Source organism: Lytechinus pictus, chromosome 1 (genome assembly GCF_037042905.1).
Source record: "Lytechinus pictus isolate F3 Inbred chromosome 1, Lp3.0, whole genome shotgun sequence".
NCBI lineage: Eukaryota > Metazoa > Echinodermata > Echinoidea > Temnopleuroida > Toxopneustidae > Lytechinus > Lytechinus pictus.
Genome location: NC_087245.1, coordinates 33,848,608 through 33,868,305, shown reverse-complemented (window position 1 = coordinate 33,868,305; position 19,698 = coordinate 33,848,608). Strand labels below are relative to the sequence as shown.

General features: G+C 37.1%; 2 protein-coding genes across 2 annotated transcripts; both read left to right on the top strand.

Moving 5' to 3' along the window:
* Positions 1-238: 238 nt before the first annotated feature.
* LOC135155692 (uncharacterized) lies at positions 239-3,920 on the top strand. Its single transcript, XM_064105639.1, has 3 exons — positions 239-692; positions 1,457-2,105; positions 2,418-3,920. Exons 1-3 carry the CDS (start codon positions 267-269, stop codon positions 2,651-2,653), a joined length of 1,311 nt encoding a protein of 436 aa, XP_063961709.1. The 5' UTR covers positions 239-266; the 3' UTR covers positions 2,654-3,920.
* Positions 3,307-12,219, top strand: LOC135155421 (uncharacterized). The gene is made up of 3 exons (XM_064104365.1): positions 3,307-3,459; positions 10,259-11,437; positions 12,151-12,219. The coding sequence occupies exons 1-3, from the start codon at positions 3,307-3,309 to the stop codon at positions 12,217-12,219; spliced, it is 1,401 nt and encodes a 466-aa protein (XP_063960435.1).
* The last annotated feature ends 7,479 nt before the right edge of the window (positions 12,220-19,698 follow it).

Below are 19,698 nucleotides of genomic sequence, written 5' to 3'. Positions count from 1 at the left end.
GAAGAAAAAGAAGAAGAATAGGAAGAGGAAGAAGAAGAGGAAGGATAAGAAGGGGAGGAGGAGGAGAAGGGGAAGAATAAGGGGAGGAGAGGGAGGAAGAGAAGAAGAAGAAACAAATTACACTTTTTTAAACTTGCAATTGTCTATAAATGTCATGTATCCATGAACATTAACAAGACGTAATTCAATCAATCAGACCATGATGTCAAACGTCACATTTTACTTCCATACAGCTCGCATATGATGGTGAAGCCAAGCTCCTTCAGATGCTCCTTCCTACAGCCGATCCGAGGAACATGAAACTGAGAGGTGAAGGGGTCATTGATATCCTTGAGTCTGGAATTCCAGAAGTTGATCCAATATCATTTGTAGAAGAACACTATGGAACATCTACCGGAGGTACCAGCTCAATATCAATGCAAGGCTCCATCAACCAAGCCGAAGGAGCTGCAGCTGATACACATAAAGATCATGACCAAAGTGAGGCTATCAGTGGTGAAGATTTAGAGCAGAATAGTGCATCCTATCGATCCGTGTCTTCAAATATGGTTAATGAGATGGAAAAGCTCTGCCCATTCCTGCATGATGTGGATCTTGAAGCAACGGATCAGAACGGTATCCCTGATGATCAACCTGTAAAGGAGTCTCAATCTGGAAAACAGTGCATCCCTAATAGTCCCCAGCTGCAGAAGGTGTTTAGTCATTTAAAATTATCAAAATTGTAATCATAAGAAGGAGAAAAAAATTGGTAAAACAGGATTTGTTTTGTGTGTTGATATGTCGGCTCCACAGGTTCCAAACAAAGGGTTATGTGGCAGCATCGACATTGAGAGAAAGGCATCGACCATTCCCAACCATGTCCCTTGGAGAGGCCCCATAGTTATCAGTCCTTTGGCAACTCACTTATCACCATTCATCCTTTTTCCGCAGACGGGGATCGGGTATCCCAACCCAACTTAATCATTTGAAGTTCAGGTGGACAAAGGAGACAGAGATTCAAACTGGGGAGATCTCACAATGCCCCTAGATGATTGAAGCTTAGTTTTTGTATTTAACCAAAGGAGCTTAGCAATTAAATGACAACATTTCTAGATCTGAAAAGCAGTGGATTTTCAAAGCACTTGACAGCTGCTTATGACAGCATCTCGACCTACTTGCTCTTACTTTCCTTTTTTTTGGAGGGGGGCAGAAAAAAAATCCCCCCTCTTGATGCCGCCACTAAAATTCATACTTAACCACTCTCCTATAAATTGTGATGAATTATCACAAAACTATGAGTATTTTGAAAACGAGTGTAAAAGAAGGAGAAATATAAGAAAAAGGAAATGAAGTAAGACAGACAAAGATGCAAGTTTGTGCCATATTACTATGCATGCTGTCATTGCTGTGATTTATAAATTGATGAAATATCAAATGCATTATTTAATTATGGATGTCAAATTCCACATTCATGCAGCTCGAATATGAAGGAGAGGTAAAGCTGCGCCACTCACGAGATGATCCCAGGAAAAGAAAGCGAAGAAGTGTACGAGTCATTGACATGAACCAGTCTTCTCTCGAAATCTCTACATCACAAATCACACAAAAGACTACCCAAACTGATGAAGATTCCACTAGGCCAGTGTCTTACAAATCATCTATACATGGATTTAACAGAGAATCAACGACAGTGGAAGATCTTCGTCAGGTCAGTAGCCAGAAGGTAAAAGAGGATGCCAGCTGTGAAGATGTAGGGGAAAACGACGGAAATGCGGACAGTATCTCACTTACATCTGTGACATCAAATCTGGTTGAGGAGATGGAAAACTTGTACCCATTCTTGCGTGATGTGACACTTTTTTCGGCAGATATCGACAATCTCTCTGTCATCATGGCAGAATTTCGAAACGGGCGTTCTGAAAGACAGGGCACCCTTCCTAATCCTGGACAAGAGAGGTATAGCACAAACAGTTTGCTGGAAGGACCTTTGAGTTTTGAAGAAATGTTCAGCCAGCCATACTGTTGTCTGAGGATGGTGTTACAAGAAAGGTTCCCTTTGGCAAAGCTTCGCTTGTTGGTCATGTGTCTTCAAGCTTTGACTGAGTCGGTAAAAGAACAGGTGTCACGTAAGTGTTATTGGAGATTCACTGATATTATAATAACTATATTACATTATGATAATTATTATTTCCATCTTTTCTAATTTCACCGACTTGATGTTCTGTCGGTAAATCAAACGGCAACCAAATTGCTTAATGCAATCTATCTGTTCTCTGATTATCAAATAAGTCCTCTTTTCATTCCTCACTTCTCTTTCTTGTTCAAGACCATGCCTTCTATATAGTTACCAAGCACACTCTAATTCCTATATCAGTCAAGACGATTTGGTGTCTGGTTTTGGTAATCATTATTCCTGATACTTTCTTTATGATCAACAGGTAAAATGGGTGTCGATGATTACCAAGTAGGCGGAGATGACCTGGTACCATGCCTTATATTCTTTCTCATTAAGGGAGATCCAGGACAGGTTACAGCCTTATACCCACAGCTCAGGTTCCTTGAAGACTATCTCCCGGACGCTGTCGCAGGTGGCATAATCGGTTTCAGCCTGACTCAATTCCTAGTAGCATTTTCTTCCATTATTCAGATGGATGGCGCCGATACAAGTACATAGGCAATATGTCTTTGTAATATATTATGTAGAAAATCATTTGGTTTTCTAACTATGCAGGTGCAGATGAAATAAGAGCGCTAAAGATATGCAAATCATCAACTACAAATGTCTTCAGTTTCGATTAATGCCATGCTTGACTTACCCCTTTATTCTTGTAACATTAACATTACCCAATTAGAGAATGAGTAAAAATCTGTTTACTTTTGAGCCTGTGATCATGCCAAGCATGCTTGCATCACTGTTTATTGTCTGTTTTACTATCGATTTCAAGTTGAATAATCGACATTTTTGTTTAAATAATTTGCTTGATATACTAGTAGTAATGTCTGCCATTTTGTGATAATATCTTCCAGCGGCTGGTTTCACCAAAATTGTACCCTTCCTTTTCTGTACCCTTCCTTTTCTATTATTTGTTTGGTGTTTGAACATGTTGGGCATGGCCTCTTCTTTCAATGGTGTTTAAACATGTTGGGCATGGCCTTTTCTTTCAATTCATTAACTCCCATTTTTTTTGCTCGCTCTAGCCACACCTATAAAATAATAAATAATGATAATAATAATTTGATTGATATAGCGCTTTTTCCAGAGGATACAAAGCGCTGTTGATGGCATAAGACAAGTTAAGGTTTATGGTTATATAAGTGTGTTTTGAGATGTTTTTGAAGAGGTCAAGAGAAGAGAGGTTTAGAAGAGATGGAGGGAGTTTTGTTCCAAAGACGGGGGGCAAGAGATTGAAAGGAGTTGAAATCGGCTATTTTTCTGGATTTTGGAATGACATAGGAAGGAGCAGCTGCATAACGCTGAGAGTATGTAGATCTTTGTTGCTGAAATAATGAAGAAATGTAAGAAGGTAGTGTGGTTGACAGAGATTTATAGGTTTGAACAAGTATTCGATATATAAATGTATTCTATCAGAAACAGGTAGCCAATTCAGTTCATTCAGAAGAGGGGTAGCATGACACCATTTTGGTTTTTGACAGATTAATCGTGCACATTTTTTCTGAAGGCGTTGAAGTCTTCCAAGATCTTGTTTACTAATACCCCCAAGCAAGCAACCACCATAGTCGAGCCTGGAAAGCACAAGTGCCCTAACAACATTATGACACGTGTCCTTATCCAGGAAACTTCTAATGCGATTGAGATTATATATTTGCCGGTTGAGAGTACGACACAAGTATGTTACATGTTCGGTCATTTTCATTTCACTATCAAAAACAACTCCTTAATCATTAATGGTTGAAGATATTGGAATATCATCAATGTCATCAAAAGAAAAAGAAAGGTCAAGGAACCGATTAAGGCATGCAGAAGATGCAGCAACAAAGGACTCTGTTTTACAATAATTTGATTTCAATTTATTATCAATAAGCCACGACTAAATGTCAGACAAACATTTTGAAATCCGAAAATACACGCAGGCTGCATCTCCAGGCTTGGTAGGATCAAAAGTGGTGAACATCTGAATGTCATCGGCATAAACATGATACTGGATTGATTGCCGACTGATGATGTTCCCAATATTACCGATGTAGTATGTAAACAACTGAGGCCCGATAATTGATCCTTGCAGTATACCATATTCTAATGGTTTCTCACTTGAAAGTGACCCTTTTATGTGTACTCGACTAGACCTGTTGCTAAGATACGATTTTAACCAGGAAAGAGCATTATTACCTAGGCCAAAGTCATCAGCCAACCTTTGCAAAAGGATTTTGTGATCTACCGTATCAAAGGCAGATGAGAGGTCAAGCATTAATAAGAAAACAGCTTGCTTATTGTCAATTGCACAATTCATATTATTCTGAAGACTAATCAGTGCAGATTCAGTGCTATGTGCCTCACGATATGCAGAGTGCATTGGATCAAGTAAATTATTCTGTGTAACAAAAGTAGATACCCGTTTGGAAACGGCCTTTTCAATCACTTTGCCTACAAATTGCATGTTAGACACAGGTCTATAACTACCTAAACTATCTTTGTCCAGAGCAGACTTCTTGAAAACCGGTGTTATAATGGACGATCTAAGACTCCATTAGACATTGACAGATTCAGGATACGTGAAAGTATTGGGAGTAAAACAGACAAATGTTTCTTTACCAACCATGTAGGCATGGGATCCAAAGTGCAAGATTTTGAGGAACACTAAGAAATCACACGTAGTAAGACATTCTCACTCACAATATCAAATTTATCAAGAGTTGAATCAACTTTACATGTATTTGAAGATACGTTAGATACACTACAATCAGTTGGAACAGTGCCCTCCACAATTTTAGAAACTTTACTGGCAAAATGATCTGAGAAACTTTCAGCAAGATCTGAAGAGCTGCATGGGAGACACAGGAAGGACATTACTACTGGCATTGAATAATTCGTTGACAGTCTGATACAATACAGGTCCTTAGTATTACACGTAGAAAGTTTGTTATGATAATAGTCTTTCTTAGCAGAAACAACAACATCGACTACATTCCGCTGGGCCTCAATATAAAGTCTATAATTAGCATCTGACTTTTCTTTGCGCCAACGTCTCTCAGCACGTCGTCTGGTACGTCGGGCTTCATTCACTTCATCGGTGTACTTTCACCCGAACAGACATTGACCTTGTCGATGCAGGGGCATGGGCGTCCAAGACTTCACGACAAGCTTTGTTGTATTGTAGCACAAGATCATCTATGTCACTACTATTTAATACATTCCATTATTGAGTTCATCCTTTTAGAAAGATCCTTAGAAAACAGATCATGATCTATTGACTTCAACTTTCTGAGAACACGAACGTCACTAGAGGTAACTGGCTTCTTTAGATCAAGATCAAACTTTATCATATGAGCGATCAGAGAGGAGGATCTGATCAAGGAAGCATGTCTGGATGATATTATCACTGTCCTTATTAACGATGACGAGCATGTCCAAAACGATGAGTGGATCCTTGAACAAGCTGCTTAAAGTTAAGTGAGGTAAGCAACAAGTTGAAGTTTCTGACCTCAGGCTTGCTTGGACAGTCCATGTGAAAGTTAAAATCTCCCATGACCACAAGTCTGTTTGGTAGCAGATCTGCACAGCTGAGTACTTCCTCAAATTCTTCAAAAAATGTTGATGATGGCAGAGATCCAAAAGGTGGCCTGTAGATAACAAGAAAATTGACTTGTGGGTTTCTGAATAGAGCAAACTCAAAGGAGCTTACTTCAGGGAGGGCATCAGAACAATCCTGCAGCTTTACATTGCTATCATACACCGCAGCGATCCCTCCACCACGACAAGAAGTTTTTCGAGGAACACTGAGAACGGAAAAGCCAGGTGGACAACTCTCACCAAGGATGACCCGGTCATCCTGCTGAAGCCAAGTCTCTGTCAGGAATGCGATGTCAAAGTCATTGTCGATGATCAAGTCACACAGTAGAACACTCTTGTTGCGAACTGACTGACTATTCCAAAGGCATGCTTACCGAGTATTTGGTGATTTTTTTTTGTATTGGTATTCTTGATCGATTCTTAGAATACAAAGTGGACTTATGCTCAAATATGTTCACTTAATATCATGCCATGCATGTCGTATTCCTAATCATAATCATTATAATGTCTTACAATTTATCATGATAAAAGAGTGCTAAAGATGTGCATAGTTAATTAAGCTGTTTGATTGGTGTCATGAAGGCCATACTCGTTACTCTGTCGTGTTACTCTTGTACTATTTTTTGTCTTTTTTATTGTTCACCTTTGCAATGCCAACATTCTTCTATTAGAAAAAAAGTACGGTTTTCATTGTGAGCTCTTGATCATTTATTACATGCTTGCATTAGAACTTAAAGGTCAAGTCCACCCCAGAAAATTGTTGATTTAAATCGATAGAGAAAAATCAAACAAACATAACGCTGCAAATTTCATCGAAATCGGATGTAAAATAAGAAAGTTATGACATTTTAAAGTTGCGCTTATTTTTCACAAAACAGTTAAATGCACAACTCAGCGATATGCAAATGAGAGAGTCGATGATGTCCATCACTCACTATTTATTTTGTTTTTTATTGTTTGAATAATACAATATTTCAAGTTTTACAGATTTGACAATAAGGACCAACTTAACTCAACCATAAAATGTTAAAATAGTGGTAATTCCACATGTACAGGGAGAAATAAAACTTTGTTTCACTTGACAAGGAGGAAAAAATTAGAATATTTCATATTTCATATAATAAAATACAAAAGAAATAGTGAGTGGGTGACATCATTAGTCTGCCAATTTGCATACCGACCAGGATGTGCATATAACTGTTTTGTGAAATTAAGCGAAACTTTAAAATGTCATAACTTTCTTATTATACATCCGATTTTGATGAAATTTTCAGTGTTTTGCTTGTTGGATTTTTCTCCTTTTTTCAAATCAACTTTTTGTTGGGGTGGACTTGTCCTTTAATTATCGTCTATTTTATTATTAACTTCTATTTGAATAATCGACTTTGTGTTAGAAAATTCGCTTGATCTATATGTCTGTCATTTTGTGCCTAACTTATATTGGTTGGCTTTACAGAATTGTAATATTCCTTTCTAACGTCGGTCTTAATGTCGACTTTCAAGTCTTATGATTATATTGTATATTTTATGCACGCAAAATCGACTTTACTATACGTACTTGAAATAATATCTTAACATTTGAATTTGCTATTTAGATGTATCTCACTACATATTTTATTTTTATTTTGAAGCTTCTAACTTTGTGTCCTCCGCCAATATCTGTCGGTTAGCATATTTTGCTTATAGGCATCACATGCCTAATTCATTTCCCATAGACTCGTGTGTTAAAGTGGCACTTAAAAAGAATTCATAAAAAAAAAGGAGGAAATTCGCGGGTTGAATGTTTACTACCAGTGGATATGATAAATGTCTGACATTCCATATCTGACCAGAAAAGGGTACCTCGACCGGCTCCTTTTAAAAATAAATCAGCATTTATGAAGACTACACCTGACGGGATCGAATTCATAACTTGAGAAAGTAAAATGGCCCTAATTCTCCCGCCAGTAAAAATATCGTTTCATAGTGGTGATATATCTTTCCAATTTGGAAAGAGGAAGTTCAGTAGGTACCCTCCCTAGAATCAGTGTTAGATTGTTAGTCATATTCATTCATTTTTGTCAATCAGTAATATCAAATTTAAAAATTGAGCTATGGGTTGGCTCGAATGAATATCTTTGGCCTGCCAGTTGTGATTAGGCCCGTGCAACCTTTACTCGTTCCGTTCTCATTGACTTTGCACCCTTCACACTTAGATGTCTTTGCCCTTCGTTCTCGGCTTTGTGTAAGAATCCTTTGTGTTGCGCCTTCTCGTCCTTCTTTACTATGTGTTTAGTGTTCTTTGCCTTCTCCCCTCGCTCTATTATTTTGCTTGACTGCCTTTTATATGACCTTGATCAACACTTTACCGGACATAACACAAGATATTTAAAAAACAAATCATTAAAACGCAGATTTGCTGTTTTTGAAAAGTGTCATCATTTAGTTCATGGTGTGCTCATTCATCCGTTAAGTCACGGATGTCGCTAATTTTCGAAAAACCACTTCCTAACAACCCTAGCTATATCCCATGCTTGGTTTCAACTTGAATGATTTGTTATACTGGACGATTTGATAGGGTTCTTTGGGGGGGGGGGGGCTTACTTTTGATGTTGTGTTTATAAACTTAGCTTCGGAAGAATTAGATCTCGATTTTGAACAGGATCATAATATAGTGCAAAATCCCTCTACTGAGTATATTAAGCAACATCAGGTAAATAACCTTACAAAAATGTTAATAAAGATACATTCTGCATAATGCATGCCAATTTAAGAAGTTTGAATAAACATTTTGATGAGCTTCAGTTACTTTTGAACAAGTCTTCCCATTAAAAAAAGTGTACCTTTTCTCTAATTGGCCTCACCGAAACATGGCTATCGTGTGAATGAAACCAACCTTTTTTTTTATTAAAAGGTTATGATTTCATAACAAATAACCGAGAAGACAGAACTGGGGGTGGGGTAGCGTTCTATATTTCACACGACTATGGCTATACGGTTTTTGATTATTTCAAATCCATGAACCACACTGTACAATCTCTATTAATTGAAATTAATATTCCTGATAGCAAAAATATGATTATTGGTGTAGTTTATAGACCCCGAAACTCAAATACGAATGACTTTCTAACTTACCTTTCCGAAACAACAAATAATCCAGCTCTTGTTGATAAGGATCAAGTACTTATATGTGATTTTAACATTGATTTATTGAAACACAACAATATATCTCAAGACTTCCTTCCGGCATCCTTCTTACCTCTGATTTCTAGACCTACTCGTGTAGTTAATAAAACTGCTACACTTATTGATGATATTTTTTCTGTAAAATTTTCCCCTCCAGATTCTTCTATAATACTTTCTAACATACCCGACCCTTTGCTGATTCTTACTCATTTTTTCATTAAGACGCCCAACTAGACCTATACACTCCCAACAACGAAGACGCAGACCTACGCACGAAAATACAGCCAGTTTAGGTGCTTCTTTGGATAATGTCGTCTGGTCAGCTGTATACAATTCTGAAGATGATGTGTCCTTTAACCTTTTTATGAATATATTTATTGCGAAATTAGACCTGCATATACCGTTAAAAAAGATAAGCGTACAAAATACAAAAACATACAAAATATTCCTAAATCACACTGGATATCGCCATCTATCTTGCGTGCGATTAATAGAAAAGTGACTTATTTTATTAATTCAAAATGAAAGGTACATGAGCAATCAAAAATGAAATACACATCCTATACACTCACTAAATTATTCCGCATTGAAAAGAAAAATTACTTTGCGAGGCAGTTGGCTCTATAAAACACGACATGCAAAGCACGTGTAAGGTTCTAAAACACACCATGAACTTGTCCAATAATAAATCAAATATTTCCAAAAATATAGTTAATAATGTTATTGTTGATGATGCTGACATCCTTTCAAATACTTTTAATAACCATTTCTCTTGTATTTGCGCAAATTTGGCTAAAGATATTCCTCCCGCGACGAAAAGTTTTTTCGGACTATCTCGGCCCCCACCAAAATTCAATATTTTTTTAAGTTATTGATATTGTATCTGCCTTGAAAAATAAAAAAGCCCTGGCTTTAATGAAATTAATAATTTCATTTTAAAATCGGTAATAAAAGTTGTTGCCCCATTGGTGCATACATTCAATCTTTCCTTAGAAACTGGTACAGTTCCAATTCAAATGAAGATAGCCAAGGTAATTCCTTTATTGAAAAAGGTGATAATTTGGATGTCGGTAACTACTTGTCAGTCTACTTGCGACCTATTTCTCGTTTATAATACTAAATAGGTTCATTATTGCGGATTGAAATAATCGCTAGAGGGTATTCATTTGTCTCGCAATCTACTATGGTCAACAAGGAAATTCGTGATCACTCTCGCAAAAAGTGTTCACTGGCTTTCTAGGAAAGATAAAGCCCACACAGAAACAGCCACCTAGAATATACGGGTTGCCCAAAATACACAAACCCGGGATACCCCTCAGACCAATAGTATCATGCATAGGTTCATTTGCCTATAACCTATCAAAGTACCTGGCGGACATCCTGTCCCCTCTCACTAACTGCTCAGAACACACGGTTTCCAACTCCAGTGAATTCGCTGAATTCACATCGGAGCAGACAGTTAACGAACAGGAATCCATGATCTCTTTTGATGTAGTCTCCCTCTTCACTAACGTACCGATAGAGGGCGCATGCAGTACGACCCTGCAACGCATGCAATCCGATCCCACATTATCAGAACGTACCACACTTATGCCCGAACAAATAGCCGAACTCCTGGAGTTCGTCCTCAGGTCCACATATTTTCTGTACAGAGGCTCTTTCTATGAGCAAACAGAAGGAGCAGCAATGGGTAGCCCAGTCTCAGCGGTTGTGGCTAACCTATATATGGAAGGTTTTGAACAGAACGCTTTGCCCAAGTGTCCTTCCACATGCCACCCTCGGGTGTGGAAGAGATACGTCGATGACACTTTCATAATCGTAAATAGATCCGAAACAGACAGCCTACTCTCATACATGAATAGCCAGCAACCGTCCATCCAGTTCACTCTGGAGACTGAGCAAGGAGGGAAATTAGCATTCCTTGACACACTAGTCCAAAGACACGAGGGCGGGAAACTCTCCACCTCTGTCTACCGCAAGCCCACTCATACATACCAATACATACCATATGATTCTCATCACGACAAATCGGTCAAGAAGGGTCTTGTTAAATGCCTGTTCGACAGAGCAGCACGTATCATAACTCACCCACCTGAACTCCCGAAAGAAAGAGCACACATACGTGGCGCCTTGTACAGCAACGGCTACCCACGCCGTTTTATCAAGAACACTTTCAAGAAAAAACAACCACCAAGGGATCAGAAGGTTTTCAAGACTTGCACAGTCTTGCCATACATAGATGGCCTCTCACAACAACTTAAACGCCGATTAGAAGGTCACGGTATCCGAACGGTTTTCCGCTCGGACACCACCTTACACAAACAGCTTGTACACCCCAAAGACCCTATTCCTGATCACAGACGTGATGGCGTAGTATACAACATTCCATGCCAGGGATGTGACGGGTCTTACATCGGAGAAACAGCCCGACCGATAGTTGAACGCATTTCTGAACACAAGCGCGATGTTCGGTTACAGCGAACCGACACATCCGCGGTGGCAGAACATGCTTGGGAGAAGCAACACCACCCAGATTGGGAGGGTGTACATTGCATTGCCAAAGAGAGACATTGGTATACACGCAGGATTAAGGAGGCTATTAGTATACGTCTTTGTCCTAACAACTTCAACAGAGACAGCGGGATCGACATCCCCGACTTCTGGATGCGAACCATCCGACAGCACAATACCCCCTTACCTGGCAGTGCACGCCGACCCGATCGTTCCCGGCCCCGAACGAGGGACCGCTCAGCTAGTCAGCCCCCGCCCACGGGAAACTAGCGAGCCCGCCAAATTTGTCTAATTTGCATATTGCCGACCCACGGCGTATTTGCATATACCCCCGGCTTATTTGCATATACGGATTACCGGCCGCACCGCATCCGACGCAACGGATCAATGCCCACCTATTGTTCTCGCGTTCGTGCGTACGGTCCTGGAGATTAGTATAAATAGAGTACGTCATCAGATAATTTTCGTCACTTGATAAAGAGTTGCAGCGGCACTCGAAAGCTCGTGAACTTGTAAGCTAGTGAACACTTTTTGCGAGAGTGATCACGAATTTCCTAGAAAGCCAGTGAACACTTTTTGCGAGAGTGATCACGAATTTCCTTGTTGACCATAGTAGATTGCGAGACAAATGAATACCCTCTAGCGATTATTTCTCGTTTGTCCACATTTTCTAAGACCCTTGAAATAATAGTATACGTTAGAACCGATTTTTTTTGTCAATGCATAATATTATATCTGATTTTCAGTTTGGGTTTCGCGAAAAGCACAACATCACTCATGCCCTGATGATTTTCGTCAACAAAGTAGTCAATTGAAAATATGTTAACTGTGGAGTCTCTCAGGTTAGCTTATTGGGCACGCTTTTTTCACAATTTCTGTAGATGATTTCTGTAGATAATCCAAAATCTTGTCCCTTATCTTGTTTGCAGATGATTCGACCTTATTTTTTCTCATCAGAATCCACAAACTTCAGTTGATGTTATCAATTCTGAAAAAACCTTTGATTTAATAATGATTTCTAAACACAACAAATATAATGAATTAATGCCAAACTACATCTCAAGTGACGTTTTCTGTATGAAATACTTTTCATGATCATATAAGCAAAATTTACTCCTATAAAATAACAAGTAATTAAATAAAAAACAAGAAAAGAAACTATTAATAATCATCATGGTGTATTCCATATAAGAAGAGCAATAAATCAACTTCATATTCCACATTAGAATTTTTTTTTTATTTGATATTTGGGCAATTTCATAAAGTATATGGTAATGTGACCCCATAATGTGAAATCTTCCTGAAATGATTTGTCTCTGGTTCCAGTTTATATGAAAAGTTGAAATGCTCTCATACAACCATCGCTTTGCCATTTCATGACAGTGGTGTAAGAGTGAATAAAAAATGGTGGTCGGATGCACAAACATGTTGATTCATTTCATGGAATTTAGAACCACAATCATCATGTTGATTGCTATGACTGCTCAAATTTGTTGAGAATAGTGGTACAGGATTGGTAACACTTGGTATCACTGAAACATGGTTTTTCAGTTAAGTTGAAAGGAATCTTTTTACAATTTCTGGTTATAATCTTGTAAATAATAATCGGACGAGCAAATGAGGGGGAGGCGTTGCTCTGTATATCCCTTCCCAAATAGAGCACCAGGTTCATCAGGACCTTAATATTATGTCTGATCAGCTAGAAACTGTTTTTGTTGAGATCGATAACTCTGGCAAAAAGAATCAGATTATAGTTGTGGTATACAGGCCTCCAAATTCAAACTTTAATGATATCATAAATGAACTCCAGTCCGTACTGAACAATCCACTTTTAGTTGGAAAATCAGTGTATCTTATGGGAGATTATAATCTGAACCTCTTACTTTGTAATAGTGAACCTCAAGTTGATCTTTTCCTGAATATACTAATGTCCTTCTCCCTACTGCCCCTTATCACTAGACAAACCAGAATCACAGAGGTTTCAAGTACTTTGATTGACAATATTTTTGTAATGTGCAACCATATCTATGGGATAATAGTATCTGACATATCAGACCACTTTCCTGTATATTGTAATTTGCCTTTAGGAAGACCACATTGTAAACCCAAAGACAGGAAAGCTGTGCGCAGAAGTACTCCAGAAAATGTTGCTTATTTGAGAGAAGCTCTACTAACAACAAATTGGAATGATTGAAAACGCCTTTGAAAATTTCTTCAGTAAATTTATGTAGCTCTATGATGAGAATGTTCCACTAGTTGAATATAAGAAGAATAACTAAAATAAAGTTCCACGTATGCCTATATTAACGTCTATCAAATAGAAAACCAAATTACACTATCAATATAAAAAGAGGAGTTCTGATTCAAATAGAAGAAAATATGCTAATTATAAACACATCCTTGCCTCTTTATTACGTACTATTAAGAAACAATATTATTCTGCTCGTTTTCAGATGACATTCAAAAATATTAAAATTACTTGGAAAGTAATCAGAAGTATTTTTAAATCGCCCATAAAAACTATCAATATTGAATGTATTAATGTAAATGGTTGTTCGGTGAAAGATAGGCAAATTGAAAAGTTTAATGATTTCTTTTTCAATGTTGGGCTGAAACTTCAGGAGTCTATCCCTAGATGTCAGATGAAGAACTTTCGTAATTCCATGCAAGAGACAAATACAGAAAGTCTGTTTTTACTGCCAACACATGAAGTTAAACTGTTGGAACTTGTGACCTCGCTGAAAAGCAATAAGAGTCTTAGGTTTTATGGTATTAGAAATGAGCTGATTAAAGATATTGGGCATGGTATTGTGAGTCCCCTTGTACACATTTTCAATCTATCTTTCACATCTGGCATTGTGCCAAAACGAATGAAATTTGTTAAAGTGGTGCCAATTTTTAAAAAGGGTGATCCTCAAAGTCAGTAATTATAGACTAATTTCATTATTGATATCTTTCTCAAACATTTTGGAAAAACTTGTATAAAATAGAACAGAAACCTTTTTCAAAAAGACTGAAATACTTTCAAAATACCAGTTTGGGTTTCGTGAAAAACATACCACTACCCATGCTATACTGAATTTCGTTGATAAAGTGGCTCGATCTTTAGATAACCATCACCACACGATAGGCATTTTCTTGTATTTCTCAAAAGCTTTTGATACGGTTGATCATGAAATTCTAATAAGCTAGAGAATTATGGAGTTAGAGGCATAGCTCTTAGTTGGTTCTGGAGTTACTTAACTGACAGAAAACAATATGTATCGTAATATGGAACCGACTCAAGTTATTAAACCATGTCGTGTGGAGTCCCTCAGGGATCTCTTCTTGGCCCCCTTCTCTTCATACTGTATATAAATGATTTTAGTCTGTCATTTGATGTTTTGTCATTCATTTTTTGCTGAGGATTCGAGTTTATTTTTTTCTCATAAAGATCCCAATGCCTTGTCAGCAACGGTTAACACTAAATTGGAATATGTAGTTCAGTGGATCGATGCAAACAAGTTGTCCTTGAATCTTCAGAAAACTAACTATGTGCTCTTTGGTAATTCTCTGTCAGTTTTACCACAAGGTTTATTATTTGACAATGTTGACATTATGAGGGTAAGATCCACCAAGTTTCTTGGATTACAAATTGATGAGAAGTTGACCTAGATGTAGGTGTCTCATTGCAACAGTGTATGTAAAGTCATGTAAAAAATACTGGTGTAATCTATAAATTACGTTCTTTTGTACCAAAAGAAACTTTGCGTATTCTATATTCTACTCTAGTTTTACCTTATCTTAATTACGGAGTGTTGGCATGGGGCAAGTCACAAAGAACACAATTAGAAAAGATACTTATCGCACAGAAAAGGACAATTCGACTTGATTTTCATGCTAGTTATCGTGCTCATACTAATGTTTTGTTTCACAGTAATAAATTATTGAAGATAGAGGATATCTATCTTTTGCAGTTAGGTTCAATCATGTATGATTTTGAAAATGGTACTTCCCCAAATGCATTGGCTCAACTATTCATTAAAAACTGTCAAATTCATAATCATAACACAAGGCAAGCAGCTGCTCTTCATATACCACGGGTAAGAACTACCTTTGCTCTGAATACATTATCCGTAACTGGTCCCAAGTTTTGGAACACACTTCCCATTGACATAATTGAAGTAACTCATGCTGTCAGTGTGTCGGTCTTTAAACGTAAGCTAAAAATTACATTTGCTGAAAGTTTATACTGAAACCCATCAAAATATTTAGTATAAAATAGATTACTTATTATAATCCTTTGTTTTTTGGGTTGTACACCTCTTTTTCCCTCTCCTCTTTTGGCGTTTATCTTATAAACTTTATACACCTCCCCAATATAACTCTCCCTCTCTCTCTCTCTTCGCCGTCTCAACGACTTTTCTCCCTGTATACAGTGCGTATCAAAAAAAGTTTACACTTTGAAAAAGCCCTGGGAATTAAAAAATATACAACATGTAGGTAGTTTTTTCACATATAATCTTGGGTTTGGGTCTCATCTATCCAATGAAAGTAAAAGTTTTGACAGAATGTTACACTTGAATGAGCACTGTCCAAAGCTCGCAGAAATCTGATTGCGCAGAAATGCTCGTTTTCACGCTGTGTCAAGGGGAAAGGGCGAAATCAAACGTACCCTGCGAAACATTTTTCATACATTTCCCTTGGACTTTTAGTCAATTAATAAAACAGATACATTCAAGCATTTTGTAACAACTTTGCCGCCCAAATTGAGATTTTAATGCTTAGTAAGCACAACCCTTACCTTTTGTGTGCCAGCTGGATCTGAGGACATAACTGAATCTGAACAAAAGTTTATATCAAACATCTCCAGCATTTTTTCACTAAGTTTTTATCATATAAAGTGGGTTTACATTTCATATTTCATTTAATACTTGTTTCTCCACACTTTTCCCAAGCTTTACAATGATTAACAAAATGAAAATCAAGCCTAAGGCATTCCATGTAAATCACAGATCAGTGTAAAGCAAATATCGTCACGATGGCCTTGGTGTGTGGGGGAGAGGGGTGGGGCGCAATGCACTCTTCGAAGTATTTTGGGCAAGGAAACAAGTTTAAAAAGGTAAAATATATCTTCAAATCAATTTTACTAGCTAAATTCCATGCGTACTTCAGGATTAAGGTCTACTTTAATTCGCATAACTATTTCAAAATTCTGCGCAAATCATTTTTCACTAACTCTTCAAAAGTAAGTGGTGCTCACTCAAGCAGAAATATTTTTCGACAGTTATATCGTCATTTGCTTAAATGGATCTGTACTAATGTTAAAATGTGGAAAAATTTTCAGGATATTACAAATGCATAATTTTACAGGATTTTTTCTAAGTGTAAACTATTTTTTGATACGCACTGTATAAACCCTTTCTCCTCATTTGATAACCCCTCTCTTATCTGTCCTTATGTCCTCTTCATTTTGTATATAAAGTCATATATATATATTCACTCTTTCCTATTTTTGATAATTTCTCTCTGTTTTTCCTTCTTTCCTTTTCTTTCCATAGGTAGATTTAGATGTGTAGTCTTATTCAAAGTATGTAAAATATCTATACACTTATCGTATCCTTATTGGGGACCTTGTCTTGACAAGCCTTGCTTTTTTAAGGTCTCCTCTTTCTTTCAAAATGTGAAATTTTGTGTAACCTTTGTCTCCAGAATCCTACTCTATAATGTAAATGATATGATTTATGTAACAACCTAAATGTATGTTTAGCGCTGACAATCATTTTGTTTATCTTACTATATATTCCATTATCATTTATTTTAACTACCATGTATGAATGTTTTTGTGAAAGGAAGTAATAAATGAATTATGAACTATGAACTATGAAATGTAATAGCTTCTGGGCAATTCCATAAGATTCACATGTCTGTCTACCATTTGTGTGATCTTCCTTGAATGAGTTCACTTACTTTTTAGTTCATATAATTGGTGGTATTGCTTTTAAATGATCACGTTGGAGTAGTTTATATTCATGTGGCCCCGTGCCCCCCCCCCCCCCGTAGTTAAGCCACTGTAAACATGACAATTGAGTTAATTTTTATTATCATCGGTAAAATTTGTCTACAAATAGAACAAAGTTCGATTACTTTACGGAACTGCCCTTTATACAATCAGCAAATGGAACACACCTGTACATGAGTAGAACTTGAAAGCTCCTTCCGTATCCATCGATGCTCCGCCTCCATAATGCTCCCCCTTCTCCCTATGTCACAATGAAATTTACAGTTAAGGTGCAATTATAAACAATGCACAAGTGTACAGTTTATGCAGATTTTATAGATGTGTACAAGTGTGTATAAATATTGTGTAATCTAAAGATTTCTTTTTCTAAACCAATAAAATTTGTATATCGACAATAAAATATGATATGTAGATGATTTGGGTGTCAAAATGCATAGAATTACATAATTGGTTGATAAGCAATTCCTGTGCCACTCACAATTGTATTTCAGCAAGAAAACACGGTTTGTAGATGGTCTTGGTGTCCAAATGTACAGAAATAAAAAGGATATGGATAGTAATAGTAATAGTAATATAGTAATAGTAACTCTAAAATCATATTGTAAGGCACTATCGGGGAAAAATACACAATCATTATAATCAGCAATGTTAAAAGTGGAGTCACTAAGGGGCGGAGGTGCAATTAGCTTATATCCAAAGACGTTCACGTCGATAAAAAGGGTGCAACACAAGCTGGGGTCACGGCATGGGGGGGCACCAGTACATATTTTGAGTCACACTTAGAGGGCGCGCTAAGCGCCCTCACTTGCCAGGTATACTGACCTAATAGAGACATTTTAAGGACTGTGCAATTAAACAGATGTATGTATCTCACAAATTAGATCATGCAAGCGCGAAGCGCTAGCTGAAAATTTTTATATTCAAACCAAAAAGGGGAAATTATAAGCAAACTTTTGTAATGATGATATGTACTTCTCTTACTAAACAAACAATGCGTGCGCGAAGCGCGAGCTGAAATTTTTGTATATATTGACCCCAAACAGGGACATTTTAAGGACTATTTTTTCAGGAATTCATAAAGATGATATGTCACCATAGTCAATTATATAATATAATTTCTTCTTCTTTTTTTTTGGGCCAGCCGATGGGGGGGGGGGGGGGGGGGGAAACGTGGCCCCGTGCCCCCCCCCCCGTAGTTAAGCCACTGTAAACATGACAATTTAGTTAATTTGTATTATCATCGGTAAAATTTGTCTACATGCCAACAATCATAATAGCAGATTTTTTATAACGTACATCACTAATTCTCAAACAAGGGTATCTTTAAAATTTCAACCCATGTTCAAATAAAATCGCTATTTCAATCATTCAAAAGACCTGTTCTTAAAGTTCCATTTTTTGAAGGATATCACTCAATTATATTTTGATACTATACCTATACCAATGGAGATTGTACCAATGCAGAATAATGGAAGAAACGCATGACCTACTGAATATTGACTTGTCTTGTGCAATTATTCGACCTTTAACCAAAGTCAAAAGCAAAACCGAATAGTTGATAGGCAAATTGCTAGATAGAGTTACAAGATTTCAACTTTCTAAAAATTTCCATTTTCACAGGAACATTCATGTTTATGATTACTTTCGAAATTTTCGATAATTAATGGTAATATTGGTCCGGTGAAGAACTACTGCAGTAAAAACAAAATGTCAAAATTTTTCGTTGAAATGTACTTTTTTAATAATTTTTTTTCGTTGAAATCCTTAACATTTTTAGTTTTCATTGTCAGATTTTTACAATGGAAAATGTGCCCCCCCCCCCCTTTGGAAAAACCTGGATCCGCCCCTTTTTTATAGGCTGACAGATGTGGCCAGAAAAAAAACAGTGACATTTTCATGTACCGATATTTATGCGATACTTCGTTCACATTTCATCAATGAATAGCAAAATGCACTGCAGATTCATGCAGAATAGTGTTGAATTACATTTTATTCCCCGAGCACCGTGACCAATTTAACAATAATTTATTATGTAAAGTATACTCAAGAATATTCATAGAAGGAATATAAATAATAATAATATTAGATATGCGACGCAACTTCTGTGTTACGGTTATCAGTTGGCAATATAAATGTTAATTATTATTATTATTATTAAACACCTACGCATAAAGGTTACTTACTGCCTTGAGAGTTGCACCGCAGTAATTAGGGAATTTTCACAACTGCAACTGGGACGGATTAAAAAACGCAGAAAATATATTGAAAATGCCCGTCACATAACAAAGAATAG

Excerpts from the sequence above, each read along its gene's own strand:
- LOC135155692 (XM_064105639.1), top strand. The coding sequence starts at position 267 with ATGCTCCTTCCTACAGCCGATCCGAGGAACATGAAACTGAGAGGTGAA. Across the intron at positions 693-1,456 it reads ATAGTCCCCAGCTGCAGAAG|CTCGAATATGAAGGAGAGGT; the intron begins GTGTTTAGTCAT and ends ACATTCATGCAG. Across the intron at positions 2,106-2,417 it reads GGTAAAAGAACAGGTGTCAC|GTAAAATGGGTGTCGATGAT; the intron begins GTAAGTGTTATT and ends TATGATCAACAG.
- LOC135155421 (XM_064104365.1), top strand. The coding sequence starts at position 3,307 with ATGTTTTTGAAGAGGTCAAGAGAAGAGAGGTTTAGAAGAGATGGAGGG. Across the intron at positions 3,460-10,258 it reads GCAGCTGCATAACGCTGAGA|TACCTGGCGGACATCCTGTC; the intron begins GTATGTAGATCT and ends AACCTATCAAAG. Across the intron at positions 11,438-12,150 it reads ACCACCCAGATTGGGAGGGT|TTTGGGTTTCGCGAAAAGCA; the intron begins GTACATTGCATT and ends TCTGATTTTCAG.